General features: G+C 42.6%; 3 protein-coding genes across 4 annotated transcripts; 1 reads left to right on the plus strand and 2 right to left on the minus strand.

Annotated features, from left to right (window-relative positions):
- Nucleotides 1-297: 297 nt before the first annotated feature.
- mmachc (metabolism of cobalamin associated C) lies at nt 298-4,369 on the minus strand. The gene is made up of 5 exons (XM_075485031.1): nt 4,247-4,369; nt 3,712-3,909; nt 2,339-2,491; nt 2,051-2,227; nt 298-1,226 (listed from the first exon to the last, which is right to left on the minus strand). The coding sequence occupies exons 1-5, from the start codon at nt 4,334-4,336 to the stop codon at nt 1,044-1,046; spliced, it is 801 nt and encodes a 266-aa protein (XP_075341146.1). The 5' UTR covers nt 4,337-4,369; the 3' UTR covers nt 298-1,043.
- A 243-nt stretch (nt 4,370-4,612) lies between these two features.
- Nucleotides 4,613-14,720, plus strand: LOC142400258 (uncharacterized). Its single transcript, XM_075485028.1, has 12 exons — nt 4,613-4,646; nt 5,386-5,458; nt 5,745-5,787; nt 5,951-6,120; nt 6,238-6,319; nt 7,936-8,119; nt 8,222-8,295; nt 8,425-8,501; nt 8,627-8,727; nt 8,807-8,880; nt 8,957-9,112; nt 12,578-14,720. The coding sequence occupies exons 2-12, from the start codon at nt 5,393-5,395 to the stop codon at nt 12,727-12,729; spliced, it is 1,179 nt and encodes a 392-aa protein (XP_075341143.1). The 5' UTR covers nt 4,613-4,646; nt 5,386-5,392; the 3' UTR covers nt 12,730-14,720.
- A 70-nt stretch (nt 14,721-14,790) lies between these two features.
- LOC142400259 (uncharacterized) lies at nt 14,791-27,707 on the minus strand. Of its 2 annotated transcripts, none has more exons than XM_075485030.1 (5): nt 27,398-27,707; nt 21,258-21,464; nt 18,724-19,272; nt 17,000-17,157; nt 14,791-16,667 (listed from the first exon to the last, which is right to left on the minus strand). In XM_075485030.1, exons 1-5 carry the CDS (start codon nt 27,465-27,467, stop codon nt 16,623-16,625), a joined length of 1,029 nt encoding a protein of 342 aa, XP_075341145.1. In that variant the 5' UTR covers nt 27,468-27,707; the 3' UTR covers nt 14,791-16,622. The 2 variants fall into 2 exon arrangements, with proteins under 2 accessions (XP_075341145.1, XP_075341144.1); XM_075485029.1 differs by having other exon boundaries at nt 21,258-21,467.
- Between the last annotated feature and the right edge of the window lie 2 nt (nt 27,708-27,709).

Here is a 27,709-nt window from a genome sequence, read left to right on the forward strand (position 1 = left end):
GAGCGACGGGCTGTTGCAATGAAAACCAAATATGGAAAAAAAAAAAGCTTTAAATGGTTTTAAAAGTGTCAAGAATAATGAAGGGAAAGAGTCAAAGTGATCCATTCAAGAGTAAGCAATAACACGTTCCCTGAGCAGCAGTAGTGTTGAAATGGTTTACTTTATAATGTGAGGCAGCTTTTTTTCTGCAGTCAGTGCTGGACTCCATCAAGCGGTGAACATTTGCAGATGCTGTGGAAACAGCAGCAAAAGCCCCCACTGCCAACGGAACAACGGTGACACCTAGAGGTGAAAGTATGGAAAATGCTCCAAGTTGTTACTGCAGAGCGCTCACGCACTTTGTGCAGGAGAGAGGGGTTAGTCACAGCCGAGAGTCGTCAGTCCGTCTCCATGCTGGGGTAGTGGCAGCTCACATCTATAATTCATTCAGAAAACTGTTCGCTAAACCCTAACCAAGACAACTGAACCCATAAATACAGGAGAGAGACCAAGGGACGTTTATTACTGCCAGGACCACACAAATGCAATTCCACCGACTTGCCTGACCAAATAAAACCAAAGGTATCCGATTTCCTTTCATCCTTAAACTTTATATTCCAAATACATCATAGAGATCAAAACATTCTACGACGGTGTTCATTTTGTGATCAGCATGGCTTCTTGCACCGTCTCGTTAGATGCAAGTCAACAGTCCGTGTCATCTGAGGGAACATGCAAATTAAGTGCATTCCTCTTCAATCTATGATTGTGAAATTAGCTTTCATAAGCAGGGTAGGCACTGTTCAGATAAACATCCAGTAAAAAATATTTCTCAACCATTATCCCAACATTGCTTGAGGTAGATGGGCATTTTTTAAAGCACTTTACTAAAACAGAGTTAAGCTACCTACTACTCAGACAATTAAATATCATAGCAGCCACCCTAGTGTTCCACATTAGCTTCAAACTCACTTCCACCAGCACAATACGAGCTTAAACCATAACACCAGCCGCCGTCTCAGAAGGGACAGACAGAACTTCCACATTTCAGGTCCTCTTCTCTGTCAGCCGTGTCCGGTCACGTGGCCGAGTGCTTCTGAGGTCGGTTCAGATTGTTCATCTTCACTGGGCGGGAAGCCCCAAGTCCTGAGCAGAGCGAAACGCTGAGCCGGGAGAGTGGAGAAGTAGTCCCTCTGTTTCTGAGAGTAGGTCTGGACTGGATGGACAATGTCTCTGTAGCTCCAGTCCTTATGATGCAAAATATAAGGAAAAGTGTGATTATACCCTAGTTTGGAATATTGTAACAGCATTTAAACAGTCTGTGTCATAGACTAAAGAACTAACCAAAAATACAGAATTGTACAAAGAAATTGAGCCACGCCTACATTCTCTACATATTGTGAGGAAATAGCTGGAACAATTTACTGAAACATGGAAACACAGTATAAATTTGATTTATAATGAGTTCCTAAGTCAATACACGGTACGACCACCTTATTTTTAAAAAAAATATTTTTTAAAGATATTCCTTTCACATACTATTCATCTGCTGTAGGCAGCTTTTTAAACCTTTGTATTATATGAAGACAGACTGGTTTATCCCTCGAGTTATGCATGTGCCTTTTTTATGCTTGAACTATTCATACGTCAGCGTTCATCGATTTAAAAAACAAAACCCCACGTGCCACTGAAAATAGACTAAAAAAAGACTGGACTGAAAATGTTCAAAGAAAAACTTTGAAAGGCCTTCAGATGTTCAGGGAGCTCAAAATCTTTACAATGGTCCTTATATCATTTATGGATGGGATTATACAATAATCCTCTCCCTCTATTCTTTTATTACTTACATACTGAATTTGAAAAAAAACAAAACAAAACTGTACATAACTTTTTTTTTTATGTCTTCATGAAAGAGACTTTCTAACAACACAGGGCTGAGTCTCGCCTCGCCTCCAACAGGAAACTGAAATCCTCTCAGAAGGGGGTCAACAAATCCTCCATCATATGGGTGGCCTTTTATCTAAAGGCTATCTGTCTGTGTGTCTTTGGAATAAGATGGTTGGTGGTGTACCTGCCAGCAAAAGTTAAAAGCCTCCAGCAGCTGGATCCTGCCCTCTCTGGAGGGCACACAGTCAGGAGGATCGGGCTGCACCAGCTCAGAGCCCACCATCACGTCCCCAAACACCAGCAGAGCTCTGATGGCAAACCAGCCTCCCAACTTCGGATGCACGCACACTCCAAACATTTTCTGTAAGAAGCGGATCGCACAAAACTGAAGTGAGGAGACAGGATGGGGAAGTCAGTTCTGTGAAAAGTATTGAAGCAACAACCAGGGTCATTCCACAGTGAACAGCATTACCTTTTCTGCCCAGGGCTGTTCTGTGACATCGGACTGTTGGTAGTAGAACGCTGCTCCAGATACGTGTGCAGCTGTCTGAGCCAAGAACTTCGGCTTCCTGCTGGGCAGCAGCTCATAGTCGTACCTCACATCCACCTTCTGTCCTGGAAAACACTGAGGCAGGAAAAGGTAAAGCAAACATTTAGGTGTCAAAAAACGCCTCGCTAACCAACACAATAACATGAACTGTGAGACCCTTGGAAATCTGACTTGACACTTTATTGCCACATGGCTTTACAGGACTCAAACCATAAATGTAAACATCCCAGTTGATACGACAGGACACAGACACACACACACACACAGATCAGTGTCCATCCTCAACAGGTCAAGGCTGTTGTGGAGGCTTGAGGGGTATAAAGGGTACATTTACTGATACTGCACTTAAAATATGCTTAAAAGGTAGGTAGAGGTGCGAGACTTGCCCCAACATTCTTTCTGTAACAGCTCAGCTGCTATTCAAACATATTTCAATAAGAACAGACTAATGGTTTACTAAGTTAGCGTAAGGCTCATTCAACATGGAGCTCAAAATCCTATGGTGGCTACCTCGTTGATAAGCCTTGTGCCGTTCCTTCTGGTACTGGATCATTGTGGAGAATGCTGTAATGCTGTAAGCAGGACAGCTTTTTGAGATGGCCAAAGCTCTGTCGGTCTAAAGCCCTATTCGGACGGGACTAGTTTAATGGGGGGACCTAGGGGTAAAGTAATAATAACCGGGAAATCTAGTGCCGTCCGAACGCGCCATGTCAGTAAAGATAGCGGAGTATGTCGGTAAACTTTGCCGAGAATTCTACCTCCTGTGAAACGGTCCGGAGTATCTACCATAGGTAATACTAATCCCGTGAGAATGCGACCTTCGGTAATAAGTACGGAATATGTCGTCACATCCTTTTAAAGAGAGAAACGATTAGGTGTAAAATAGAAAATGACACTCACGTGCAATCCTTTTTTTAAACTATACTTTATATTCAGGTAAAATAAGTATCCTGAGCAAAACTTTTGGTGAACAGTACTTTACATTAAGGTCAAAAATGAATAAATCTTCTGTTCTGTTATACTGTACAATACGTTTTAGTAATACTTATCATTCAGGTAAACAAACAAAAAAAGTCTTCTGCGTTTGTATACAATAATTTTGGAGCAGAATGCTTTATATTCAAGAAAACTCCTCCCATGTTAGATGAATAGTACAGGGATTTCTTGTCCCGTCTGAATTGGTCATTTCTTCTCCCTGGCGTCGTCTGGTTAACCAACATTACCATACGTCCCCCCCATTGAACTAGTCCCGTCCGAATAGGGCTTAACTCTCCATCACACACTTCCACCCTCACCTGTGAGACAGCAGAGGTGATGCAGTGTTTGACACACTGGTCTATGGGGTCAGACAGCTTCTGGCAGCCCCTCTGCTCCAGGAAGGGCAGAAAAGCCAGTTCAAACATAGCAGGAGTGCTGAGCACCACCAGAGCCAAGCTGTCATCCGGGTAAGGCAGGTGCAGGGAGGGAGGCAGCAGAGAGTTATACCAGCCTACCTGTAAACAAGATGGGACAAGCCGTTAGATGAGAGCAAGCAATGGAGGAAGAAGGTGCACTGGGAGATACGTGAATACAAACATTACATTCAAGCCCGAATGTACATTTTTCCTTTTGTTACATGTAGAAAAATGCACATGGATTTGAAGGGATAAAAACAATTTATCGGCTCACAGAAAATGAATTATTTTACTCCAATGTTACCAGTTATATCAGCTTATCAGTTCAGCTTAGAGGGTAAACATGTAGATGCATTATACTGCACTCCTCACACTTCGTAGAGTCCCGCTTACGAACGGAACCACTAGACACTGGAAAAAGTTGGTGCTACTATACCTTAAGAGGGTAAACTTCAAATCCTGCTTTTGTTAGACAACTATCTAGTAGTGCTGTTACATTCTTCACACTATCTGTGGAAGCCGCCATTGTTGCACGTCAACGTGCAGCTATGAATTGTGGGATATGGTATTCTTTGCCTTGTCAAAGTAAAAAAAAAAAAAAAAAGTGATAGATTCTGATTGATTCTGCTATGATTTGTACTAATCTACCGTCTGAAAAGGTAAATACAATGCATGCCGTTGAGCGGATGTACTGTAAGTTCGTTTCTTTATTTTACTCCAGAGTAGCGGTTTAACTTTTGGACAACAATACCCAGAAGCCCTGTGTTGTAACGTAACACGCAATCACGTAGTTGTAATGGGCTGCTGGATTTAAAATTAAAGTCGCGAGGTTTTCTGTGAGTAGCTCAATTAGCTAGCAGGTTGAAGTATTTGTGTTCTCATTAAACACGGTTTTTGTCACAGGCAGCCTACACATTTCAAGCAAAAGTAGACATGTTTAAATACTTTAAACTTGAAGTATATTTTTTTCTGTCAAACGACAAAAATAAGCTGTAAACGCTGAGAGCAAGTCGCCCTTAACTGGCTGCTAACTGATGACATTAGCTCGATTGAACGCCACGCTAATGTCGTCCCTTTGCATTTAATGTTCCCATAGACCGTTGCATATTGTGAATGTAACTGTATGTCCATGTGTATTGCGTATTTAGCTCTGCCTTTCTCAGCTGCCACCGGTCCTGCTGAAAAATCATTCAGCAGAGAGCTTCGTCTCCATTTCATTTCTGCTCCTGGAAATTTAAGATTGTTTTAAGTCCCTGGAGATACGCAGATCACCTGAGAAAGTCCATTACATTATTAGAGCTTCTGTACATACACCCCTGGCGTTAGCTACATTAGGAGGTGTAGCAGCAAATGCACAAACTTGCTGTAATTTAATCTCCCTCACAGAGTCAGAAATCTTAACTCCTGTTGCCTCACCGACCAGCCACGAAACACGGCTTAAGTTACTGTAGTCGTACTACTGTCCTTTTTCATGCAACGTCCTTGTCGCTTTTTGCAGGGATCAAGAATTTGTTGAGTAGCGCTTATCGGTGAAGCATTTGGCAACTTAACTTGGTGTTTGATTTTCTTGTTCAGCTCAAAGATGAACTGGGACAATCAGCTGAGCTCCATCCTATCAGTAGCAGATGGCAGCGTCGCAAAGATGAGGGTGAGTAAGTTCAAATATCACTAATGTATTCAACATGCAAGCGATGTCAGAATGTTTTTGTTTGTTTGTTTTCTTTTTTTCTCCTTTGGCCAATGAAGACAGTATGCAACTCTAAGTGAGCCTGCCTTTGGTCTTGTGGTTAATTGTAACTTGTCAATATTGTGGAAAATCTGTAGATGGCAGTAATGCTCCATTAAGCTTTAACAGGGTAACTCAGTTACTCTGATTAGTCAGTGCTGAGAAAGTGACAGTTTGGGAATACCCTTGTCATTGTTTGTGTCAACAGGAGAGACTGACCTCACATGGGAAATTCTCCAAAGCAGGGGAAGGTGGGTGAGCTGTTTGAATTCTTAATTTGACGAAAATGGGAAATTACCCCAAATTGTTTATCCTAATTATTTAGGTTTTTCTCCTGCACCCATCACAATGTAGGTCACATCTCACTAGAAGGGACAGCATCATTTACAGTCATTTTATGCGATTCATGTCCAGATTTGTTTCCAGTGAGGGAGGGGGCCCTTGATTCACATTTGGGCCCTCCTTCTCTTGCCCCCCGGGCCCCCCCTCACCGACAGCCGACACCGACAGCCCCATCTCTCAGCCCCGGAGTGCAGTGGGCAGACCTGGCTGCTATCCAGTCACAACTCCAGATACAGAGCCAGGTGTGTGCTCATTGAACAGTGAGGACCAACTGACAGTGTACATTTACATTTTTGAATTAACTGCTGTATTTCAGGACTGACTAAATTTCAACTGTCTTCTCCTGATGTCTTTTTTAGGCAGTTGAGTCCCTCACACAGAAACTCCATGACCTGGAAAGGGAGAAAAAATCTCAACAGTGTCACATTCAGACTCTACAAGGTATTCTACTCTGCGGCATAAACTTACCTGAGTTTCTTCTGCATCTCTTTGTCCTCTCATAAACATATCAGCATCTGACCCCTTTCATTGTCAACTAGAGGCATGGAGCTATTTTGTATCTCTGTTGAATGCGGTTACATCTCATCTAAGTAAAAAGGTCACAGATGAAGAAAGAAAACCAAAAAAAAAAGATGCACATAGTCAGGATGTATTGACTCACACTTTCTGTCTATATATATATATTACAGTAGTTTCGTCTTACAAACAAGTTAATTTGTTTGCCAAATCCACTTTCACTTCACAGAACACGTCCTGTCACGGTGTTATTTACTGAATCCAAACACAAAAGTTGTGTCTTTTACAGAGATCAACTTGCAGTTTGTCTGTGTTTCTGCAGCAGATGTTAATAAAGTAGCTGTGAGAGCAATGCCAAAGCTCTGAGTCTGTCATGAAGGCCGGGGCGCTGTCCTGTGAATGTGGGCCATATCCGGTCCTCGAAACTTAAATGTAACCTAGACTTGCATGTGCAATGTTGGAAGGAGGGGGTGTGCGCACAGCCAGTGGTCGTGCTATATACTGTAAAGTTATTCTTTAAACTGAGCGCTGTAGCCTCCAGTGCTGCGGGCTTTTCCTCACAATTCACAGAGAATAAAAACTGCAGAGTCAGCTTGCTTGTGTTCAGTCACCGCAGAGCCTTTGAATCTCACAAATCAATTATTTCCTCTGTTCTAGTTCTTTTACTTGTCTCATATAACATCTATTACATAACTGAAATTGGTGTCAAAATAGTGCTGTCCATGTGACTCAAGCAGATCGGAAACATGACCCCATGGCAAGTTTTTCAGGTCACTAAATGCTCAATTTTGATTTTGCAAAAACATGACAACATTCACTACTGGTGGAGTATTTGTTGCACCCAGCTGCCTTTGTGGCGTAGACCACTAGTTAAAGTGAGATCTGAGGAACCAGGTGAGAAACCGAGATCACAAGTGGTCAACTGCAGATGCACGTGGAGTCGCATTTTAATGTGTTGTGGAAATTGATGCACTTTGTGATACCAGCTTGTGATTGGATCATCCGCAATGCATACTAATGCCTTGCTTGTAGAGGGCCTCACTTAACATTGATGAATTTGTAAGAGTCGTAGAGTCATTTCGATGCACTGCATAGTTGCAATTTCACTTAGTTTGTCTCAGAAGAGATGTTGGAAAATGAAACCAGTAGCTGGATATCTTGCGGCAACAGGAAGCAAGCAGATTTACTGGAGAATATGGTCTCAATTTGGTGGAGCGTAAGCACTTATGGCAGCACTTGAAAGAGCTTGTTATGTAATGTTATTATCATTTTACAGAGTCATTTATTTAGATTTAATTTCAAACATAATTGTCCTTGTTGAACTACCGATGGGGCCTCTTTTGTACACAACTAAGAAAATGAGTAGAAGATGTATGAGGCTGCATCACCACTGTTCAAAGTTGACAACCTACCTTTTTTCTCCACTATCCCCTATTCTAGGTTTCAAGGAAGCGCAACTACTTCCACATAAAGAGGGTTTAGGGTTGATTAAGAGTTTTGATGAAAATTCCTTGCTAATAGTAATCATTCTTCTCTTCCAGAGGAGATTTACCAGCTGCGCGAGGAGCTTAGAGACGGGGAGAGAAGGAGGGAGGACCTGATCAGAGAACAAAGTCCAGGAGTGGAGAGAAGGATGGAGATGTGGAAGAAAGAAGTTGGACGTGAGTTGAGCAGTCTGCGGGGACACATCACCCGAGCCACATCACTAGGCAACCTGGAAGAAAGGTGCTTTTACGACAGGAGCTTCAGAGTGATAGCTTTAGCTCAAGGGTGGCATGAAAATTTGTGCCAGGAGTGTTGCAACCTTTCTGTCTGTTTTTTTTTCAGTTTCAGCTCGAAGCTTCGCCGAGAGGAGCTCGAACACCTACGTAGAGAGTTGGACCAGCTGAAAACACGGCTAAGTGAGTAACAAACGCGCACATCATGTCCCAATGTATTGATTCAGCAGGACGGCACTTGTGTTGGCCTGCGCATGGCTTTTCAAGCAAGGGCATGAACAACTTTGGTAACATCATCTACCCCCATGAAAGGGAGACAGGAGGAGGACACATTCCTCCAGCAGGCAGAGTCCAGGGAGACCAGAAGACAGTATGAACGCAGCTGCAAGGTACACACACACACACACACACACACACACACACACACTGTATCATTAAGTTTTGTGTTGCTATGGGGGTTTTGTTGCTTGTATTCTTCTGGATACTTGACAATTCTTATATGTGCTTTTCCCAGACATTGGAGGAGCTGACAGACAGCTACAGAACTCACAGCACTGATCTGATAAAGACGATCTCCCAATATTCTCACACTCAGCAAGAAGTCCGTCAGATCAGGTATGTGTTTGAGCATGTGTGTGTGTCAAGGTTTTGCCTCTCAGTGGGTGATGCGCTGCTTTTTAATCTGTTACAACAGAACAGCTGTGTCAGAACTGAGGGATGAGGTGAGGAGTCTCATTCTTCGAGGACGTGAACCAGCACACACATCCGGTAGGTGCTTCTCCTTCTCTGGCTCTGTCATCCACACCGTAGTAAACCTGTAAGCATCTTTTCTGTTCTGACACAGCGGCCTCAGCACTGATCCAGCTCGCCGGCCCGCAGATCCAGAGCAGAGGCGTCAGAGCTGAAGAGGCAGACTCTGACTCGGAAGACTTCAGCCCGACCCCGAGCCTCGCTGAGATCAGCTCCGATGATCTGTCGTGGCTGGATGACAAAGAGCCCGGTATTAATTTATGTTTTTTTGGATTAGAACATCCGAGCATTGTTGCCCACATATGCACCTGCCAGTACAGTGCGCTGAATCATCAATACCACGTGCTTCCATTTTATCACTCTCACAAGCTGTCTGTCCTCCCACATGGAGAGCTATACAAACATGCTCTGACAATGAGATCCTAACCAACAAAACCTTACGCAGAGCACCAGATGGGTACACACTGATGAAGATTTAAGCAAGATGAGACATGTAACCCCCCCACCCCACCCCCCACCCCACCCACCCACCATTCCTCCCCCACACACCCGGCTGAGCCTTCACTCTGATTCATACCACATCTGAGCCAAAACTAAGCCAAATACAAAAGCAGTGCATGAAACACTAAGAACACCCTTACTGCTTTCTTTTTTAGAGGGTAAGTAGCAGCAAGGTGCTGTTAATCAAATGCATATGATTCATTTATAATCAGCAAGCATGAGCACCTCGATAAAAGCAGACGTTTTGGCGGTCTGTGTGTTAACACAATGCTAAGGAGGACAGACAGACAGCATTTTCTTTTTGGAAAGATAGCTGTTACTGGCCATCAATCTGAGAGGGGTTATGAGGCTATTTCTAAACTATTTGGATTACATTTAATGTACAAAACAATTCAAAGTGCTTTACATAAAATTTGCAGCAGGGAGTGTAGGAAGCATTAAAAATAAATAAAAGAATATAAAGAGAAACAAATAAAATAATTTAAATGAATTTAAAAACAAGCAACAGTCTAGATAAATTAAAAGATATCGTGCAGATTTCATGCATAAACACATGAGAAAATAAATGTTTTTAACCTGGATTTAAAAATGTCTACATTTGGTGAAAGTTTAATCTCCACTGGCAGTTTGTTCCACTTGTTTGCAGCATAACAGCTAAATGCTGCTTCTCCATGTTTAGTCTGGACTCTGGACTGGACCAGCTGACCTGAGTCCTTGGATCTAAGAGCTCTGCTGGGTTTATATTCTCTGAACAGATCACAGATGTATTTTGGGCCTAAACCGTTCTGGGATTTGTAAACCATCAGCAGGCTTTTAAAATCTATTCTGTGACTGACTGGAAGCCAGTGCAAAGATTTTAAAACTGGTGTGATGTGTTCAGATCTCTTAGTCCGGGTTAAAACTCTAGCAGCAGCGTTCTGGATGAGCTGCCGATGTTTAATGCTATTTTTGGGAAGTCCAGTTAAAAGAGCGTTACAGTAATCGAGTCTACTGGAGATGAATGCATGGATTAGTTTCTCCTGGTCTTTTTGGGAGAGGAAACCTTTAATTCTGTTGATGTTTCTGAGGTGGTACAAAGCTGCCTTGGTGACAGCTTTGATGTGGGTGCTGAAAGTCAGATCTGAGTCTATCAACACTCCGAGGTTACGAACTTGGTCAGTGATGGTAAGGGCCCGAGTCTGAAGATATTTACCAATGCTGACCCTCTTCTCTTTGCTACCAAACAGAATGATCTCAGTTTTGTCTTCATTTAATTGTAGAAAATTCTCTCTCATCCAGGTGTTTATTTCCTCCAGACACTGACACAGTACGTCTGCTGGGCTGCAGTCGTCCGGTGACAGAGACACATAAAGTTGTGTATCGTCTGCATAACTGTGATAATTGATGTTAAAGTTCTGCAATATCTGACCCAAAGGGAGCATATACAAGTTAAACAGAAGAGGTCCAAGAATTGACCCCTGAGGGACTCCACAAGTCATGGCCACTCGCTCAGATTCATAGCTGCCAATTGTAACAAAATAACTCCGGCCTTCTAAGTAGGACCTGAACCAGTTAAGGACCGCTCCAGAAAGTCCAACCCAGTTTTCCAGCCTGTGCAACAGGATTCTGTGATCTACAGTATCAAACGCAGCGTTGAGGTCTAACAGAACCAGGACCGAAACATTACCAGAATCAGTATTCAACCTGATGTCGTTTAACACTTTGACCAGAGCTGTTTCAGTGCTGTGATGACGTCTGAAGCCTGATTGAAAGTTATCAAGACTTCCACTTTCATTCAGAAAGTCCTTCAGCTGGTTAAATACAACTTTCTCAATAATCTTAGATATAAAAGGGAGATTAGAGACAGGTCTGTAGTTGTTCATCATAGAGGCATCTAGAGTTCTCTTCTTTAGGAGTGGCTTAATGGCAGCTGTCTTTAGTGACTTGGGAATCTGTTTCATGTTTATAACAGTACTATTAGGAAAAGGTTCCCAGGAGTAACGACACGGTTTAGGTTTGAAAAGCTGCTAGACCAAAGTGGAGAGTTTTAGCCATAATGCACAACACTGCATATAAGCACAAACGCCTCGTACCAACTGTCATGTATGGTGGTGTAAGGCTGATGATCTGAGCTTGTTTTGCAGCCACAGGACCTGAACACCTCGCAGCTTATAGCTAAATCTGGCAAAAGGACAATGATCCCAAGCACAGCACCAAATCAACGACAGAATGTGTGAAAAAGAGAAGAATCAAGGTGTTGCAATGATCCAGTCAAGGTCCAGACCTCAACCTGATCAAAATTATGTGGTGGGAGCTTAAAAGGAGCGTCTCCAAAGAAATACCCACATACTGTATCTTGATCGACTCACACTTTGGGAATTATGTGCATGTCTCTTGGCCATAGTTTGATGAGAAACATGATACCACTTGAGTATCTGTCCTAGGGACTCTCTTGGTTTTCTTGGAAGCCTCCAGGAAATCACTGTATCCTCTCAAGAAATAGAACTGCACATTACTCCACATAAAAGCACATCAATTAAACATAAGAGAGGCTAGTTAGTTCCCCTTTTCCTGTCTTTATGTTAATCTAAGCTAACACTTCTGTGGATGTAAGTTTCATTCTTGATGTTCTCACCTTACTAAGAATATCAAAATCATTCAGTTAAATATCTCAGCAGAGAGCCCTATGGTGAGAGAAGGGAATAGGTGTTAATGAATAAATTCGTTAAAAACTAGAGAGAAAAAGCCACAATTGAAGTAAAAATGAGATAAAAGTGAGGACTGTGCTCATGATGTGCAGCATCACAGCAGCAGGTTTGTGGTTCTGCTGCGTTCCTCTCGCAGATAAAGCACAAAAGCTCTCATTTCCTCTCCTGCAGTCTCTGCAAAGCCAGCCATTTCTTGGAAAATTTGATGCTGCGCACGCATGTGTGTGTGCCTGTCTATGTGAGCTTGTGCACAGCACGCCCCTGAGAATTACAGCAACAGAAGGTTGACGTTCCCGGAAGAGATTACAATCTCTGCTCTAAATGTTTCCCAGGGTGATTTGGGCCAATGAAGCCAGGATAATTTGAGGACTGCATTCACACACACACATGCACAGGGATAATGGTACACAGTTGTTATGAGAAAACATTCGAATGTCTTCCAACTTAATCCCACATGATAGCAAAGCAAAAAGGCACCCGGCCACTTACAAACACAAATGAACCGCTTCTTTCTGTATGTTTGCCAGCTCCTCGTGAGACGCGAGCACGTCTGAACGTTCGGTCGAGACCCAGTGATTTCGCTGGTCCAGGATCAGATCTGGATGATGACGATGATCTTCTGGACGACGACGACGAGAACCCAGAGTTGGGATCAGACCTAAGTCTTAATGACCTCTGATCTTTTTCTGCTTCGAAGCTCTTGGTGAAGGTGAGAAGACGAGAAACATTCAGCGACGGACATTTCCTTTTCTAACTCTAAAGCACAAACTGAAATGAAATAATGCATTTAGACGGATAAGCTGCCGACATGCAGCTCAGTTGTGAACAGCAAAACTTTGGAGCTAAAAGTGGGAAAGATAACACAAACAGCTCACTTCCTCTGTGGTCCCACGAGAAAAAGAAAACAAATGACGGCAAACAACACACTTGGCATAGCAACCGAGGGCACAGGCCTATAACCAGTTATTAAATCTTTCATCTCAGCATTATTGTTGTTTTATAAAAAGCCTGCTTACATATATGTACTTTACAACTTTTGGTTAACTATTATCCAAAATTGTTAAACGCCTGTTAAATCCTCAATTCAACGCTATTTTGTTGCAAGTGTAGGAGTGAGGTCAGACGAGGTCTGGTGGTTTCCTACTTTTTAGTGGCTTTGTGTCATTTCTTTGGCCAACGGTAACTCATTTGTGTGTGTTTTTGAAATGCTGTTCATCAAAGCAAGTGATACCTGCTGCAGATGTTCGGGATGGCAAGCTCACCGCAGATTCTCTTTAAACAGCCTGCTGGAGCTGCCTCCACACGCATGGGCTGATTGGGTGCTGGGAACAAAACGAGGAGGAGAGCAGCTGTTTGAAGAGCTCTTTGTGGGAGCTTCTCATTCACTTGTTTCATGATGGTGAGGCTTAGTGCCGGTGTAGAAGTGTTTTGAAAGGTGCATAATGCCCCAGTATAAGCCGCCCAAAGCACATATAATGTTTTCATCGTTGCCGCGCCCTCTGCTTACATGTTGCAGAGTCGCAGCCAGGAGCACAGTGATTGCTAAACCACAGTGTTTGATTTCAGCCACTATGAAAGTAAAACCGGGTTTGCACTGATTACAGATTGTTGGGGTTTGGTTAAAACTTTGATGTAGTTAATATTTAGGCAGGACTTTACACGCAGCGGATCCATAAAAGACACAACATTCACTTGGCTTTGCATCTTGGTCTGCAAGCTAAAAAAAACCCCCAAAAAACAAAAACCTGCACTGTGCTTCAAATGACCCCAAGTTGGTATCTTTTAATTGATCAGTTTCTGTGGCATAAAGCAGGTTAAAGCTCCGGTCACTTCAGAGTATATACAGGGAAACATAGGGTACAAAGATTCTCAGTAACTTTTGGTCTAAAAGTTATTTGGATCCTGGCTGGCACTTTTTCCGGTGTGGCAGAATTATGGATGTTTAATGGGCGCTTCGTCATCCCATGATGCACTCTTCAGTCCACAAGGAATCTGATGAGGGATGGTGTTTGGCTCCTGTTGATGCGGCTGAAGTGAAGGCAAAGAGGAATCAAAGGCCATCAGCGTTATGGAGACTCTTAATGGCCTCCATTACCTCCACAGCATGCTCTGTCTGCACCAGACAGTCGGGAGTCCTTGAAATGATCCAGACAAATGTCCCAGTTGGCCAGGCGAGGTCTCTTGCTGTTAAATATTTCAACATCCAGACAATCCTCTCAGCGCTCCTATACAGCAGTGCAGAGCCACGGGGCCCCGACAGGCAGGTCAGGTGTTTGGTCAGAGGTGTCTGTGTATGGAGGCTCGCAGACTTTGCTCATGTTGTCTAACTGGTCTGTGGAAAACAAAAGATCTTCTAGGAACACTAAACTGCACAGAGCAGAGCATAACAGATTAACAGATTAAAGGACAGGTATACACTGTTCTTGTATAGCTGCTAATATTGTGTTTGAATAAAGATTTATTAAGGAAAAGGATGATTTATTTGTTACTGCAGCTGCAACATGGCTGATGACCTTTTTGCCGCCATTTGATGGCATCTGCCAAGTGTTGTGCAAAGCAGTGTATTGATTTGTTCACCGGTGAATTCTGCGGATGTTTTGTGTTCTGTGTACCACAATTAAAGACTGTTTTAAAAAAATAAAATAAATAAATCAAGTCCAATTTTTGCTTCTGATGGCGCTGAAATCAAAAGTTGGTTACAGGAGATGTCTCAAATTGGAATAAGGTAAGGAATATAGAGGAAGATGTCAAAATATCTTTAATCATAAATCACAAACAGTCCGTAATTCACATATGGCAGCGAAGCCTCACTGTGCATTCAATCTTCGTTTAACAGTTCAAGAAATGGACCAGACAGGACCTGTACACGCTTTTTTTTTTTTTTTTTTTTTTTCCTTAAAACACAGTACAGTATGAAAAAAAGATCAACAAATAAATGATTTGCTACGGGCCTTCACAGACCCCAAATCTTAGCCTCATTGAACATCCATAGCAAGTTTAGTGGCAGGTTAGTCACTAACCACCACCATCACCAAGACACCAGAAACATTTGGGTCAGTGGTGGGTTGTCTCAGATAGATACAATCTATACTAAAGACCTGCGTCTGTGCCGGTGGCTCGTAGCGTTGCTCAGACGCTTTTTTCCCTTTAATTTGTAGTTGTTAGTGGCACAAAAACCACAAACTGAGCTCAAACTCAGAAATTTGGTTCCACACGTAAAGCTTCCGTACTGGCCAATAAAGAAGAGCCATATGTGTTTTGCGTTTTCATTTGTTCTCCTGCATGTGTCCCATTTGCAGAGGGAGTTTACTGTGAGGCTAGTACACAGCACAGTCATTTGAATTTTTGCTAAATCAAGGTGTTACTGAGTCGGCGCACCTTTAATACGTTTGTGCATGGGTGATGCTAAAGCGGAAACTAGTTGAGCTGCTTCATTTTTTTTTGTTAGTTTTTTTTAACAGTCAGTAGTTTTCATAATGTGTGGGACAATGCTTACAGTTTGTAGAAAGGCAGTTGGACAACTTAAATTTGAAGCTGCTTTTGTATGAAGGAGTGCCTCATGGTGAACACGCTCCAGGCTTGTCTTCAAACACGGGCAAGTCAGTGCAGCTTCCTGTCCTTTAGTGTGTGATGCAATAGGAATTAAAAAGTTCTGGGAATGACTGGTAAATCCTGAAGTTTGTTCATGTGATGTGTATATGTACGGTAAACACAAAATTCAATAAGAGCTATAAGGCACTCTCTCCTGGACTGAAAGCCTGCAGGAAAGAAACTGGAAGAAAAAAAATCAAAATCAGGACTAAAGGCAAAAAAAAGAAAAGTTAAATACTCCGCCATGCCTCCAGTACATCATACAAAAACGCACCGAACAGACTCACACACACATTCAAGTCTGCAAACGCACACACTTCTACGCTGCCTATGTACACACACAAAACTTGAATTTTTCCTCTTACACAAAAACATTTTTCTTGTTTTATTCTCCTTCCTCCTGAAAAATCTAAAGTGCAACCTTGTTAACACTATAATCTGTTTGTTTTGATCTTTTCTCACGCCTCTAAGTCAGACTGATTGGCCTTCATCTCTGCCTGACTTGAACTGATGAAGGGAAATAAGACCCGTGTCATCAGGAGAAGCTCCGTCAGTTGGAGAGAGCTGATGGCGTCTCCTGCTTTACACCAACTCTTTGTCAACTCTAGTAAATCGAAATATATAATATACAACCTGAAAAGATGGGCTGAACAATATTAAGTGTGCATTACTGAAGAGGTGCCTAATTTGTGATAACACGCACCGAAAGAGACTTTTTTCTTTTGTTTTTTTTTTAAAAAAAAGGGGGATTCATCATGGGTGTTGTCTTCATTGTCCACTGCAGTTTCAATCGTGTCCTTTCCCACTGTACGTGACAATAATCTTGGTGGATGAAAGTAATCCAGGAATGTGCTTACACCTTGCCAGGTTTCTTTCGGTTTGGTGCAGATTAAGGAGAAGAGACTAGGTTAAACAAACACACCAGCCTGAGTCTGGATTGAAGGAGGGTGCTTTGGCACAAAGAGTTCAGTCGTGCATCCATCAGTAGCTGTACATGGACAGAGGTGTGTCTTCCATCATGTCATCCTGCACAGGAAATGACAGAAAAATATGACTATTTTCATCCCTTCCAACACAGTCATGCTGTCATTAGTGCTCCACCTACAAGCAATGCAACAGATTATGAGGTACCGCTTGTAGTAATTCAGCAGTTCTGAAGGCGACTCTGATTAATTATGTAATTCTTAGACTTAGGTAAGAAAATTGATACAAATAAATGCCGTCGTCTAAGTCTGCTAGACGTATAACCTAAAGCATGTTGGAAAGGGTGATACAGAATCTGCACATCTGCAGTCAGAACAGATGAGTATTGGCTGTGACAGTGTAACTCACATCTGTGCTTAAACGGGTATGCTCACCATGGGTAGGTCCTGCAGCCGGCGGAACTCTGGTCTGTTGTCTCTTCGACGCAGTTTGAGGAAGAGGAGCAGAGTGATGATGACGGCGGTGATGATGAAGGCCGACACCAAGCCAGCCAGGAGCGGGTCTAATGTGGGAGAGTCGTGGGCCATCGTCACTGGAACACAAACACAGGAGACACGTCAGCTGTTTACGGCTCGAGTATACAAGCTGGCGATACAGCGTTTAGGATGGCGTTCGCTTTTACTCAACATGGTGCAAGTACAGCCTCTGGGGTGGTTGTTTAAAACAGTAGCTTGAACTAAATATAGACACTGTAGCAGCATCGTGTGGCTCGGGGATGGAAATGTCAAACAGGATGGTGATGTTAAACCTGCCTGTGACGCATTTAGGGTCACATGTTGAAGTCCGTATCTTTTTAATTCAACATGTTTAGGGTTTTCAGAATCGAGTTTACAGCTTTGTAAAAAAAACAAAAAAAACACCCTCTCACGGATCAGGACATAATGAGAAATCATCTGGTCGATAACAACACATGGCACATTACACAGTGTCATCATGTGAGTACAGTAGCTGCTCCTCTACAGAGAGAATGATTATGCACGAGTGGAAATTGTTCGAGACAGCTGCTAATCTTCTCAGGAGTGAATGTACCTGCAAGTTCACTCCAAGGTCAGACTGTGCAATGCTCAGAGAAACTGCCAAAAGACCCCAAAGCGACATGTCAGACTCTACAGGCCTCAGATAGCATGTTAAATGTTAAAGTTCATGAGAATAAAATTAGAAAAAAAAACGAGCGTGGCTTGTTTGAAGACTTGCCAGGAGAAAGCCTCTTTTCTCTAAAAAGAACACGACAGCACAGACAGCACAAAACATTAGAATCGAACCAGGGTTTACGTTGTTTTTCACGTGACTATATGCAGACTATAGATGGCAGGCCTACAGTACAATGTGTTTCAGTTTTCTCTGAGAGTGCTGTTTAGTCTTTAAGAACATTGTGACCTTTCTGTCTCTCACTGTTTGTAGATTTTTGTGCAGGAGTAGTTTCTTTATATGGATGTTGCTATGGAGAACTGTTTAGTAAACCTGACTGTTTTTTTTTTTAGTTTTTTTTTTTTTATATCCTCTGGTTGAAACTGACATCAACCACAGAGCAGCGAATGCTCCCTGTTCCTCTGGCTAATGGAAAAAGGCGAGGTGCCAAGCGTCTAATAAAACCACACAGAGTGAGACAAGCAGAGAGAAGTTTAACAGTAGTCGGTCAAGTGAGGGAAAATCTTTTCTTCCTTTGCACTTATTTCCAAGCTGAAGCACTCCCAAAGAGGACAGATAAATGTCATCTAAACTCTGTGTGGACATTGAAGGCACTGAAAGAGAAGCTGGAGATCCATAAATCATTTAGCACATAGGCAGAGGGGTAGAAAGACACAAAAAGAAAAACAAAACAGAATTCTCAAAGCCAGGGTCCCATGACTGCCTCTGTCCCTTTCTCAAACAAATACATGATTGTGGAGAGCTTGGTGGTGACAGTCCTTGTAGACAATGTAAACTTGGGGGGGGGGGGGGTCTGTGTGTGAAGAAGCAAGAACTGACTTGTGCTGGCAAACAAAGAACAGCGTTCTCTTTGTTGCTAAGCCAATTCACTTCTGCTTCTGTCAATATCCAGCCAATGAATAGTACAGAGCAAATTTATATACCAGCACAGAACTTATTATGCACTTACTGTCACCCCCCACATTCAGCTGGGACGGGCTCTCGGCGTGGGTGTTGGCCTGGGTGGAGGTGTTGCTCTGCGGAGTATTGGTGGACTTTGGCTGGGCTTCACTGGGGGTCTTGGTTTGTCTGCTGGATGGTGAAGTGCTTGTCGATGGATGAGAACTGGGGGTGTTCTGAGACGAGCTTGAGCTGGATGTAGAACTGGACTGAGTGCTGGTGGCAGTAGAGGAGGTTTCGGGCTTTGGTGTTGGAGCAGAAGTACTGGGTGTTGTTTCAGTTTTAGAGGGCTGCTTTGACGGTGTAACAGAGCCAGATGGTGCAGGTGTATATGGGTCTGATAAGTTGCTAGATTTGGTCAAAGGTGGTGTGGTGGTTAGCATGTCTGCAGGGACAGTGTGAGCTATCTGAATGCTACTCGTAGTAGTAGGGGGAGTGGAGGTGTGAGAGGTGGGGGAGTGGCTCTCAGAGAGAACAACTGCAGGCTGTGATGGCTGCGGATTTGTAGAGTTTTCACTCTTGTCTGAAACGTCCGTCATTTCAGAAGTGACATTAGTCGCTGCAGAAAGAGAAAAAAAACAACAACTTTATAAGAACAATGCAATCTCACTGGGTGAAGATTATTTTACCATGTTGTAAAAGTGCTATACCAAAGATGCCAAAGGGTCAATTCATCCATACTACAAATAAATGTATATCCTTACACAGTGAGTTTGGCCTTACGGGGCCTTTTCCCTTGAGGCGACCTTATACTTATACTTTAGTTCCCAAAGAACGTGTTCTAGTTCCCCATCACTACTGTCACGCCATGGGACTCTGTTTTATGTTTTAGTTATCATGTTTTAGGTCACCTTTTGGTTCTTAGTCCATGTTTAGTTTTTAGTTTTGCCATATTTTAGTTTCCCTGCACTCTGTTAATTAGTTCACTCACTTCACCTGTGTTATTCCCCACCAGCTGCACCTTGTCACTAATCACTGTCCCTATTTAGTTTCCAGTCTCCCCTGTCTTGTCGTCGGATCTTTGTTTGCTTACCTTGCCGTCGTTGCGTCCCATGAGTTTCGTAGTTCGTCAAAGCTAAGTATTTATTCATCCCATGCCCAGTTCTTTGTTTGTTTTGTTCACAGTTATGTTTTTGAATCCGGCTCAGCCGCGCTTTTAGTTTGAACCTTGTTTTTTGCTTAAATAAACCCAGTTTTGCTTTTGAAGTCCGCATCCGTGTCCTTCCCTAAACCCCAACCTGACAACTACATTGATGTTCCCCTCAGGATAAATCTTTTTGACGACTGTTTCACATTTCATGTAGCAAAATCCTTGCATCAGAATCAGTTTTAATGAAACCCTTAACCAATTAATTCTGCTCTAGAAGAATTCCCATCAGCCTCCGTTGTACTCCAGGTTGTGCTCGACGCGGATGAGCAAATGGTAGCATGTGTACTCTTTAATCAAATATGGTAAACATTGCAAATATTACTTCTGCTAAACATAAACACAGGCCATTCCAGGCATGAGCATGCTATGTGCTGCCTCACAGAGCTGCCAGCATGGATGTGGACCGACAGAAAACCTTTTTGGTGCCCGTGCCTCAGTACAGTTTGGGAACCATTATGACACTGCTGTCAGGTATCTTGTTTGTCTTGGCATCTGATTCTTCATGAGATCAATATATCAGGTTCCAAACTATGATTTTTAGTTGAAGTGTCCAGAGTAGGACCACAGAGTAGGAGTTGAAGCCTTTCTAAGGTGTTATAAGTGTATATTTGTACATCCTGAGCACCACAAATGTTGATACATTTACCTCCTCTGTGCTGAGGTGGAGACAGAAGACTCAAAAAAATAATATATAACCCTTTGTCTGCTTGAATGATACAAAAGTGTTCCACCAAATTAAAGGTTCCTTGCTGTGAAAGCGTTGAGTCAGATGTGCGAACCATCTTTGGTGAGTGTGTGTGAAACCAACAAACTGAGTTTGTGTGAGTGAATCTGGGGGGGAGTATCTCACATCTACCTTTCACACCTCCTCGTGAAAAGTCACACAGCATTTAATCACTTTTCTCCTCTCCTCAATACCATCTGAATCACTTCTTAAGCAACATTTATTCCCCAAGCACACTTTCTCCCATTCTCCAGATAGATTGCACCATATTCACTTGAGGTAGTCACTGCCGTCTTTTACTTCTTCGTCGACACCTTAACCTCGTGTATCTAGGATTCTGCCCTTCTCTGTGGTCTTCTTTAATATTACACTGAGCTCTCTGCCCCTTCTGTGTTGTGTTTGTACCATGGCTGTCAGTACTCTAACTCCGCTTGTGGATGTGGAAAACTGTGATAAGGACTTTGTTAAATATAGCTCCCTAACTCTTAGCCGCCCGTTGTTGGACTTCCCCCTCCTCTCAACTGTGAGCTAACTTCCGTACTGGCAAACCTCAAACGTACAAACACAATAACATCCTGTTCAACATAAGCACCTCACAGATATGGCTAGTACCTAAACCTAAAGCCTTAAGTTATGTTTCTTCAGTGGGAAGTTGGACTTCATTGGTTACCGTTGTTCTTCGTTGATGTGAGTGGCGTAGAGATGTTTTCATTTTCTGTAGTTGTGTTGCCACTGAAACTTCTGGTGCCACTGGAAGTTGGGTGTGTTTCAGAGCCATTCTGTGCCTTACTGGCTGGGTCTGGATCAGAACCAGGAGAAGAGGCACCGACTGCATCAGGAGAACTTGCTGACACTGGAGAGACAGTCACTGGGTCCTCTGCTGGTGAGAAAAGGACAGAGTTGCATTTGACTTTTTAATGTCTTCAGAGTATAAACCACTCACAAAACGTTAGGGATATTTGGCTTACGGGTGAGATCTATGGAAAATGTAAAAAGTTCACGCTACAGTGGCATTTCAGTAGAAGCATGCACTGGTGATTTCCTCATCTCAAACTATTTATTGCAACAAAAGCCAACAACAGTGGTGGGTATACCACAACAAAAAATGTCAATGTCTCAATAACTTGTCATGTGCCCTTGAGTATCAATTACAGCTTGACAACGACGTGTCAAGGCAGCCCTCAGGTCATTGAGGTTCTGGGGTACAGAGTTACGAGCCTCTACACGGCGACTCAGCTGATCCCATAGGTTTTCTTTTTTTTTTTTTCTTTTTTTTTTAATCCCATAGGTTTTCTTTTTTTTTTTTTTTTTTTAATCCCATTGGTTTTCTTTGGGATTCAGGTCTGGAGAAAGTGCACGCCACTCCGTTTGAGGTACCCCAGTCTCCAGCAGCCGTTCCCTAATGATGCGACCTCGATGAGCTGGAGCATTGTCATCCATGAAGATTAAATTAGGCCTGTGTTGTTCATGCAGGGGCACAATGACTGGATTAATGGTGTTATTCAGGTAGTATGGACTTATGGACTTGTCACTGCACCATTCCCAAAGTGTAGGGCAGTTCTGCTATGACTAGACACACCTGCCCACACTGTAACACCACCACCACCAAAGGCTGGTATGGCTGATGCTTAGCGCTCTCCTTGATGTGCCCATGCAAGACGATGACACCTGTGCCTAGTGGTGTGGTCAGGTACCCTCAGATCGTCTAGTACGCAGACCACACCGATGTAAACGGTTTCGAATGGTCTGACGTGAAACTTGGTTGCCTCTCACATCCCTTAAATGTGCCTGGAGTTGAGTGGCATTCATCATCCGGTTCCGCGGGGCACTGTTCGCAATGAAGCAGTCATCAGTGTGGGATGTGGCCAAAGCACGTCCACTTCTAAACCTTTCTGTGACTCTTCCAGTCTCTCTGTATCTCCGTTGCAATCTGCTGATGTCATCAGCAAAAGCTGAGCAAAAGCTCAGTGGCCACATCCGTCTGAGAACATCCTGTTTGAAGCCTCGCAATGGCAAGGTACTGTTGATCAATTGTTAGTGTCGTTTTGGTCTCGTGATGTCAAAATGGGAACAGTATAATGAGGAGGACTCTTCAAATACCAATTCTAATTGAACCAGTATATTTATTGAATGTCTTGCAGCCATGAAGGTGTGAATTAATAAGATGATCAATATCACTGCACGCCATTAAAGCAGGAGTAGATCTAACGATGTACGATCGTGTTCTTTGTTGAATGTGTTGCAGGTGTATTTGAGGTATGTGAGAGAGAGACTTGTTGGTCTTAGTTCTGTCAGATGTTTTAAATGATCTTTTCACTATATGAAGAACAAAAGTGAAAGCGATTCAAACTAATCTGTGGACTTACTACAAATGTCTGGTTTAATTTTCTGTTCCAGGCTCTAAAAACAAAAAGAGGGATTTTGTTGTCCAGTGATTCCGCTCTTCAAAACCTTTTAAAAGGTAGACACGGGTTTGAACTCAAATAACGTAAAACGCTACACACAGATATGCTGTATGAGAAGATGACAGGAAATCTCTCATTTTTAAGTGATCATTTAAATAAAGAAAAAAAAGCTCCAAACCTTTACAATTCAGCAGGAAAGAGCTTTAATGTAATCAATTATCTGTGTTAGGCTGCATAAGCTTGACAGCATGATGACATAATCTTATAAAGATGCTCAATTCAACTATTTATTACTATCTATGTTATTTTCCTTTTTTTTTAATCAGTATGTTTTCTCAATCACATCATGCTCATTTAGAATTATTCACTGCCATTTGTGGGGTTCTGGGGTCCTAGATCCACGGTTATTAATGTTAAACATAATTTTAAAGTACAAATATCGTCCTTGTCAGAATTATTGGCACCCCTGAAATTGAACCATTCAATATACAGATAGTTCTACTTCCGAAACCTCTGTCCATAGAACATTATCTCAGAAGTACTATGGCTTATCTGTGAAACTTTTTCCAAACATTAGTCTTGCTTTTTTGTACCTTTCTTTCACTACAGGTGTCGTCTTTTGCCTTTGCCCATGGGGCCCTTGAGAGTGGGTATAGTATGGTACGGACTGAAAGCATCCCTCCACACCACCCCTGGTCAGCTGTAGAATGGGGCTGTGCTAGTGTCAGCGTGCTGCAGTAGCTCTGGACATATTACGTCTTTCTTTGCGTCCTTTAGTGGTTTTCTCTGTGAAAACAGAATTTGGGTAGCATTTTCTCTATGCTGGTTTGGATGATATAGTGCTGGAATGACTTCTGCTGGTAACTCTGGCATTTCTTTTTATCTGCTATGATGCCTAACCATGGCAACGGGAAAACTGTTTGCATGTTGGAGCAGCTGATTGAGCTTTCCGAAGCCCAAGTAAGACACCAAATCCAGATTAATTGAAAAGGAGATTTCAAGAATGCAGAGCATGAACCAAATGGAGAGAAAGGAGGAGAAAGTTTTAACCATTTGTTCTCTTGATCATCATGGAACGTGTGAGATCACCATTGGAGAGAATGGAGAGGCCTGGAGAGCTGACAAGGATGCAGCAGGAGCATTAGGAAGGCAATTTATTTGTTTCACAGGGACCTGGCTGGAGGAACAACTCTAACATCTCTCTACTCAGCTGTCAGGCTGAAGGGGCAGACAGAGAGGTAACATTAAAGGAGGAGGGATTGCAGTCCTTGTTAACAAATTTGGTGTAATCCTGGACATGTCACTGAGAAGGAGTGTCTCTGCACCCCAAATGTTGAACTGTTGGCTGTAAGTTTCTGAGAGTTCACCTGTGCTACATCATGAGCTGAGTTATTGCCAAGCACAAAAAAAATACAAAACACCGAATTTAATTTAGTCGAAAGGAAACTTTTTTTTACATGTTGTGTGGTATTTTGTAACGCATCTGCAACAACCTTTGCTGACCTCTTTAGCCTCAGGCTGTAGTGTCATATATTGGGTGCATCTTAGCAGCTTTATGTTTTGGTGAAACAGGAGTTTTATGGGCGTGGGGCTATTGCCCTGTTTTGTATGTTTTTTGAAAATTAGTCATTAGTTGGTCTTTTTTTCCTCTCTCTCTCTCTCTTTGTTAAGGAACACATTTATATGAATCAAAAGTGTGGCAGTGATAATTTGTGTACATTTGATCTGTTTATCTATCTATCAAATGAAAGGCTTCTGTTGTCAATGGTAAAAAAATATTTTACCTTAATAAAACATTTTTATTGTAAAAAATGCATCCATTTACATTTGTTTCTGAAGATAATAACAACATGACTTGGACTATTGTGAGTAAGGTAAGTACTCTTCTTCTGCATGGCTTAAACTGCAGCCCTACATGAGGCGGGAGTAATATTTGCTCTTTGAAGTGGTATCATTTTAATGAAGTCCTTTCCCCCACGTCTCTGTGCCTTCAGCACCATTGTAAGAGACTCCATCTCTGCTCCCTTTGATGAAAACCAGAACACTAACCTAATGTAAAGTCATTACCGCTCACTAACAAACTACCCTGATGCCTTTCATTACCTCCATAATCACTCACACAGCTCATCAGTACACGCTGAGAGACAGCGAGGCAGAGAGGACACACACACACACACAGACTTAAAGAGTGATAGACCTGCTTGAACTCTGTACGATACCAAAACAGACACACTCATAAACAGGCAGAGGTGCTCCTCAGTATAATACTGCCTTTGTTCTCTCGCTTTAGCCCCATTAGACGTGCTCGGGTCAAATGCTGAAGTAGTAGGCTATGTCTGTTTTTGTATATGCGTGTTTCAGTGTGTGTGTGTGTGTGTGTGCGCAGAGTAGCTTCATAAATAGACTCACTGTTTTCCACTGCAGCTCACTTTTTCTCTCAATATATTACGCTGCCTTAGATTCAGACTTCCAGGCCAACGCAGCATGCACCTGGGGAAATAGATTTTGCTCACATCTTGATCCTGTCACCGCGAGGAACAGCCAATCGTTTTTCTGCTGGCAGCTGTCTGCTGCTTCAGCACTAAGTGCTGGAAATACTGGCCTTTCGGTGATACAGTCAGTCTGAGGCCTATTTAACTGCTCCAGTAAAACCTTGCGAGCAGTGTTTTCACAGGAAGTGACCATGCTGATATCTGAATCAGTTTCGCAGGTCATTTTGAACCGATTGTGGAACTGATACAACTGAAGACTGGAACAGCTTCATGCCTGCTGTATGCGAGATGCATATCACACATCTAAGTTCTTGTGACTAATAGACTGTTAATTAATGAAATGCTGCCAGAGTTGAGCATGATTTATTAAATGTAATATTACGAACAAACCCGCCCGCGACCCGATCGACGGATTCAGCGGTATAGATAATGGATGGATGGATGGATGGTTTACGAACAAAGGCCTTTGTCTTATGTCACACATTGATCATTGAGTTTTGATTAATTAATTTGATATTAATGGGGGTTTTTTTGTACCGATATGTGTAATTTAGGTCTTAAATAGTTAATCAGCCTAAAGACATGAAGTGGATTTCATTTTCATTGTCACATAACAAGCAAAGGCATTTCACTGGCAGGAAACAATGAAGTCTTCCTCTTTCTATGCCAGGAAGGTACCTGAACATGAGCAGGCGCACAGAGATTTTTAACTGCTAGTCATTCACAGGATGTTCTACTGGAACAGTATGACACTCCAATTTAGATCAACTTTTCCTGTTATATTGTGTGTATATCAATTGCATAGCAGTGTTTCATAGTATAGTTTGTCGATAAAGATTTTTTAGAAGCAGAAGTTCAGCTAGTTTTTTAATGTTACTCTGAACAGAATCTTTTGTCGAAAACAAAAAAAAAAGCAAAAAATGGATTCATTGCAAAGGAGGCCAGAAAAGCCAAGAGAAGCCACAGGGTTACTGGCTTTGTACCATTCTGTGCCAAGCTTAGAGGAAAATATATGGAAATTGGTAATCAACTGTCAGATTCTCCCACTCTTTCCTTAGTAAAAACAGAACCTGTGGCCACTGCACCACTTTAATTCTCTGCACAAAGTTTACATACTGCACAGACCAATTAGCCAGAAGCCAGTAAGATGACAGTGTACTGCTGCACATAATTAGAGGTGTCATCTATCACAGTGTAGTTTCCCTGCTCATTTACCGCCAATAAATGTTCTCCCGGAGAGTCCTGCTGGTTTCTGTTCATTTGAGGATACAGCACAGCTCAAGTAAATGTTTTTCGAACTCATTCTCCTTTCATATAGGAGGCGCTGGTGGGAAAAGGAAGAGAAGGTGGAAGGTGGAGAATAGTGTTTGAAATAGGTAAGAGAGAAAGCGGAAGGTGGGTTGAGAGTGACACAGAATGTGTGAGAGGTGTGTAAATGTAATGCAAACAGAAAAGGGAAGAGGGGGGGGGGGGGGGGGGGGTGGAGTGGTGTGAAAGCCACAGCATGGGGCCGAAGAAGACAAAATGCTGAAATCTGGGAGATGAAAGGAACATTTAAATAAACCTCAACAGGCCTAAAGGTGTATCAGAGAAACATGATTTTTGCTTGAGGCGTGCTGGAGTTTGTTCACCACTGACTGCCGGGAAGGCTGACAGAGAACACAAAGTCATTTAAAAATGTTCATTTGTTTGTTAGTGGAGTAAAGAGTTAAAAAACAACAACCAAAAAACACTTATTTTCACATTTTTGTCACGTCTGACAGACGCGCCCGCTGTGTGCAACAACATTACAGGTGGACAGTGTGTACCTTAAGAGGTAACTTTGTGTTTAAATTTATTTTTTATTTTACTGTAATCAAAGCGATAAAGTGTTCAAAGCCGACGAGCGCAATCGGAATAAAACAAATGCCTACCGTGAACAGCGGATGCCAAGTTGAGGACCAGAAGCGCACAAAGAGCAATCGAGAGTTTGGTCTCCATCATCTCTGTCCTATGACTACGCGAACGGTCAAACAAGCAACGTTTCCTCTTTACTGGTTCTCTCAAGTCGTTCCGCTTTGTCCCCTTCGCTGTCCGATCACTGAGTTACATAAAAAAAAATCCTCTGCGGCTGTGCACCGCTCGTACACCCACTGCAGACACACAGCAGCTCTATCTGTGTATGCGTGGCTGGAGGGACTGAAGGAGGAGTGACTGCGCTGCTCTCAGGGCTCTCTCGCTCTCGC

The sequence above is a fragment of the Odontesthes bonariensis genome, chromosome 15 (assembly GCF_027942865.1).
Source record: "Odontesthes bonariensis isolate fOdoBon6 chromosome 15, fOdoBon6.hap1, whole genome shotgun sequence".
Classification (NCBI taxonomy): Eukaryota; Metazoa; Chordata; class Actinopteri; order Atheriniformes; family Atherinopsidae; genus Odontesthes; species Odontesthes bonariensis.

Bases quoted from the DNA above. Each gene is read 5' to 3' on its own strand.
- mmachc (XM_075485031.1), bottom strand. From the start codon at position 4,336: ATGGCGGCTTCCACAGATAGTGTGAAGAATGTAACAGCACTACTAGAT. The intron at 2,492-3,711 runs GTGAGGGTGGAA...TTCCTGCCTCAG, and splicing joins TCACCTCTGCTGTCTCACAG to TGTTTTCCAGGACAGAAGGT. The intron at 2,228-2,338 runs GTAATGCTGTTC...CGCTTCTTACAG, and splicing joins AACAGCCCTGGGCAGAAAAG to AAAATGTTTGGAGTGTGCGT.
- LOC142400258 (XM_075485028.1), top strand. From the start codon at position 5,393: ATGAACTGGGACAATCAGCTGAGCTCCATCCTATCAGTAGCAGATGGC. The intron at 6,121-6,237 runs GTGTGTGCTCAT...TGTCTTTTTTAG, and splicing joins AACTCCAGATACAGAGCCAG to GCAGTTGAGTCCCTCACACA. The intron at 8,120-8,221 runs GTGCTTTTACGA...TTTTTTTTTCAG, and splicing joins CTAGGCAACCTGGAAGAAAG to TTTCAGCTCGAAGCTTCGCC.
- LOC142400259 (XM_075485029.1), bottom strand. From the start codon at position 27,467: ATGATGGAGACCAAACTCTCGATTGCTCTTTGTGCGCTTCTGGTCCTC. The intron at 21,468-27,397 runs GTAGGCATTTGT...TTTTCTCACCAG, and splicing joins CTTGGCATCCGCTGTTCACG to CAGAGGACCCAGTGACTGTC. The intron at 19,273-21,257 runs GTAACCAATGAA...CTCTTTCTGCAG, and splicing joins CACATCAACGAAGAACAACG to CGACTAATGTCACTTCTGAA.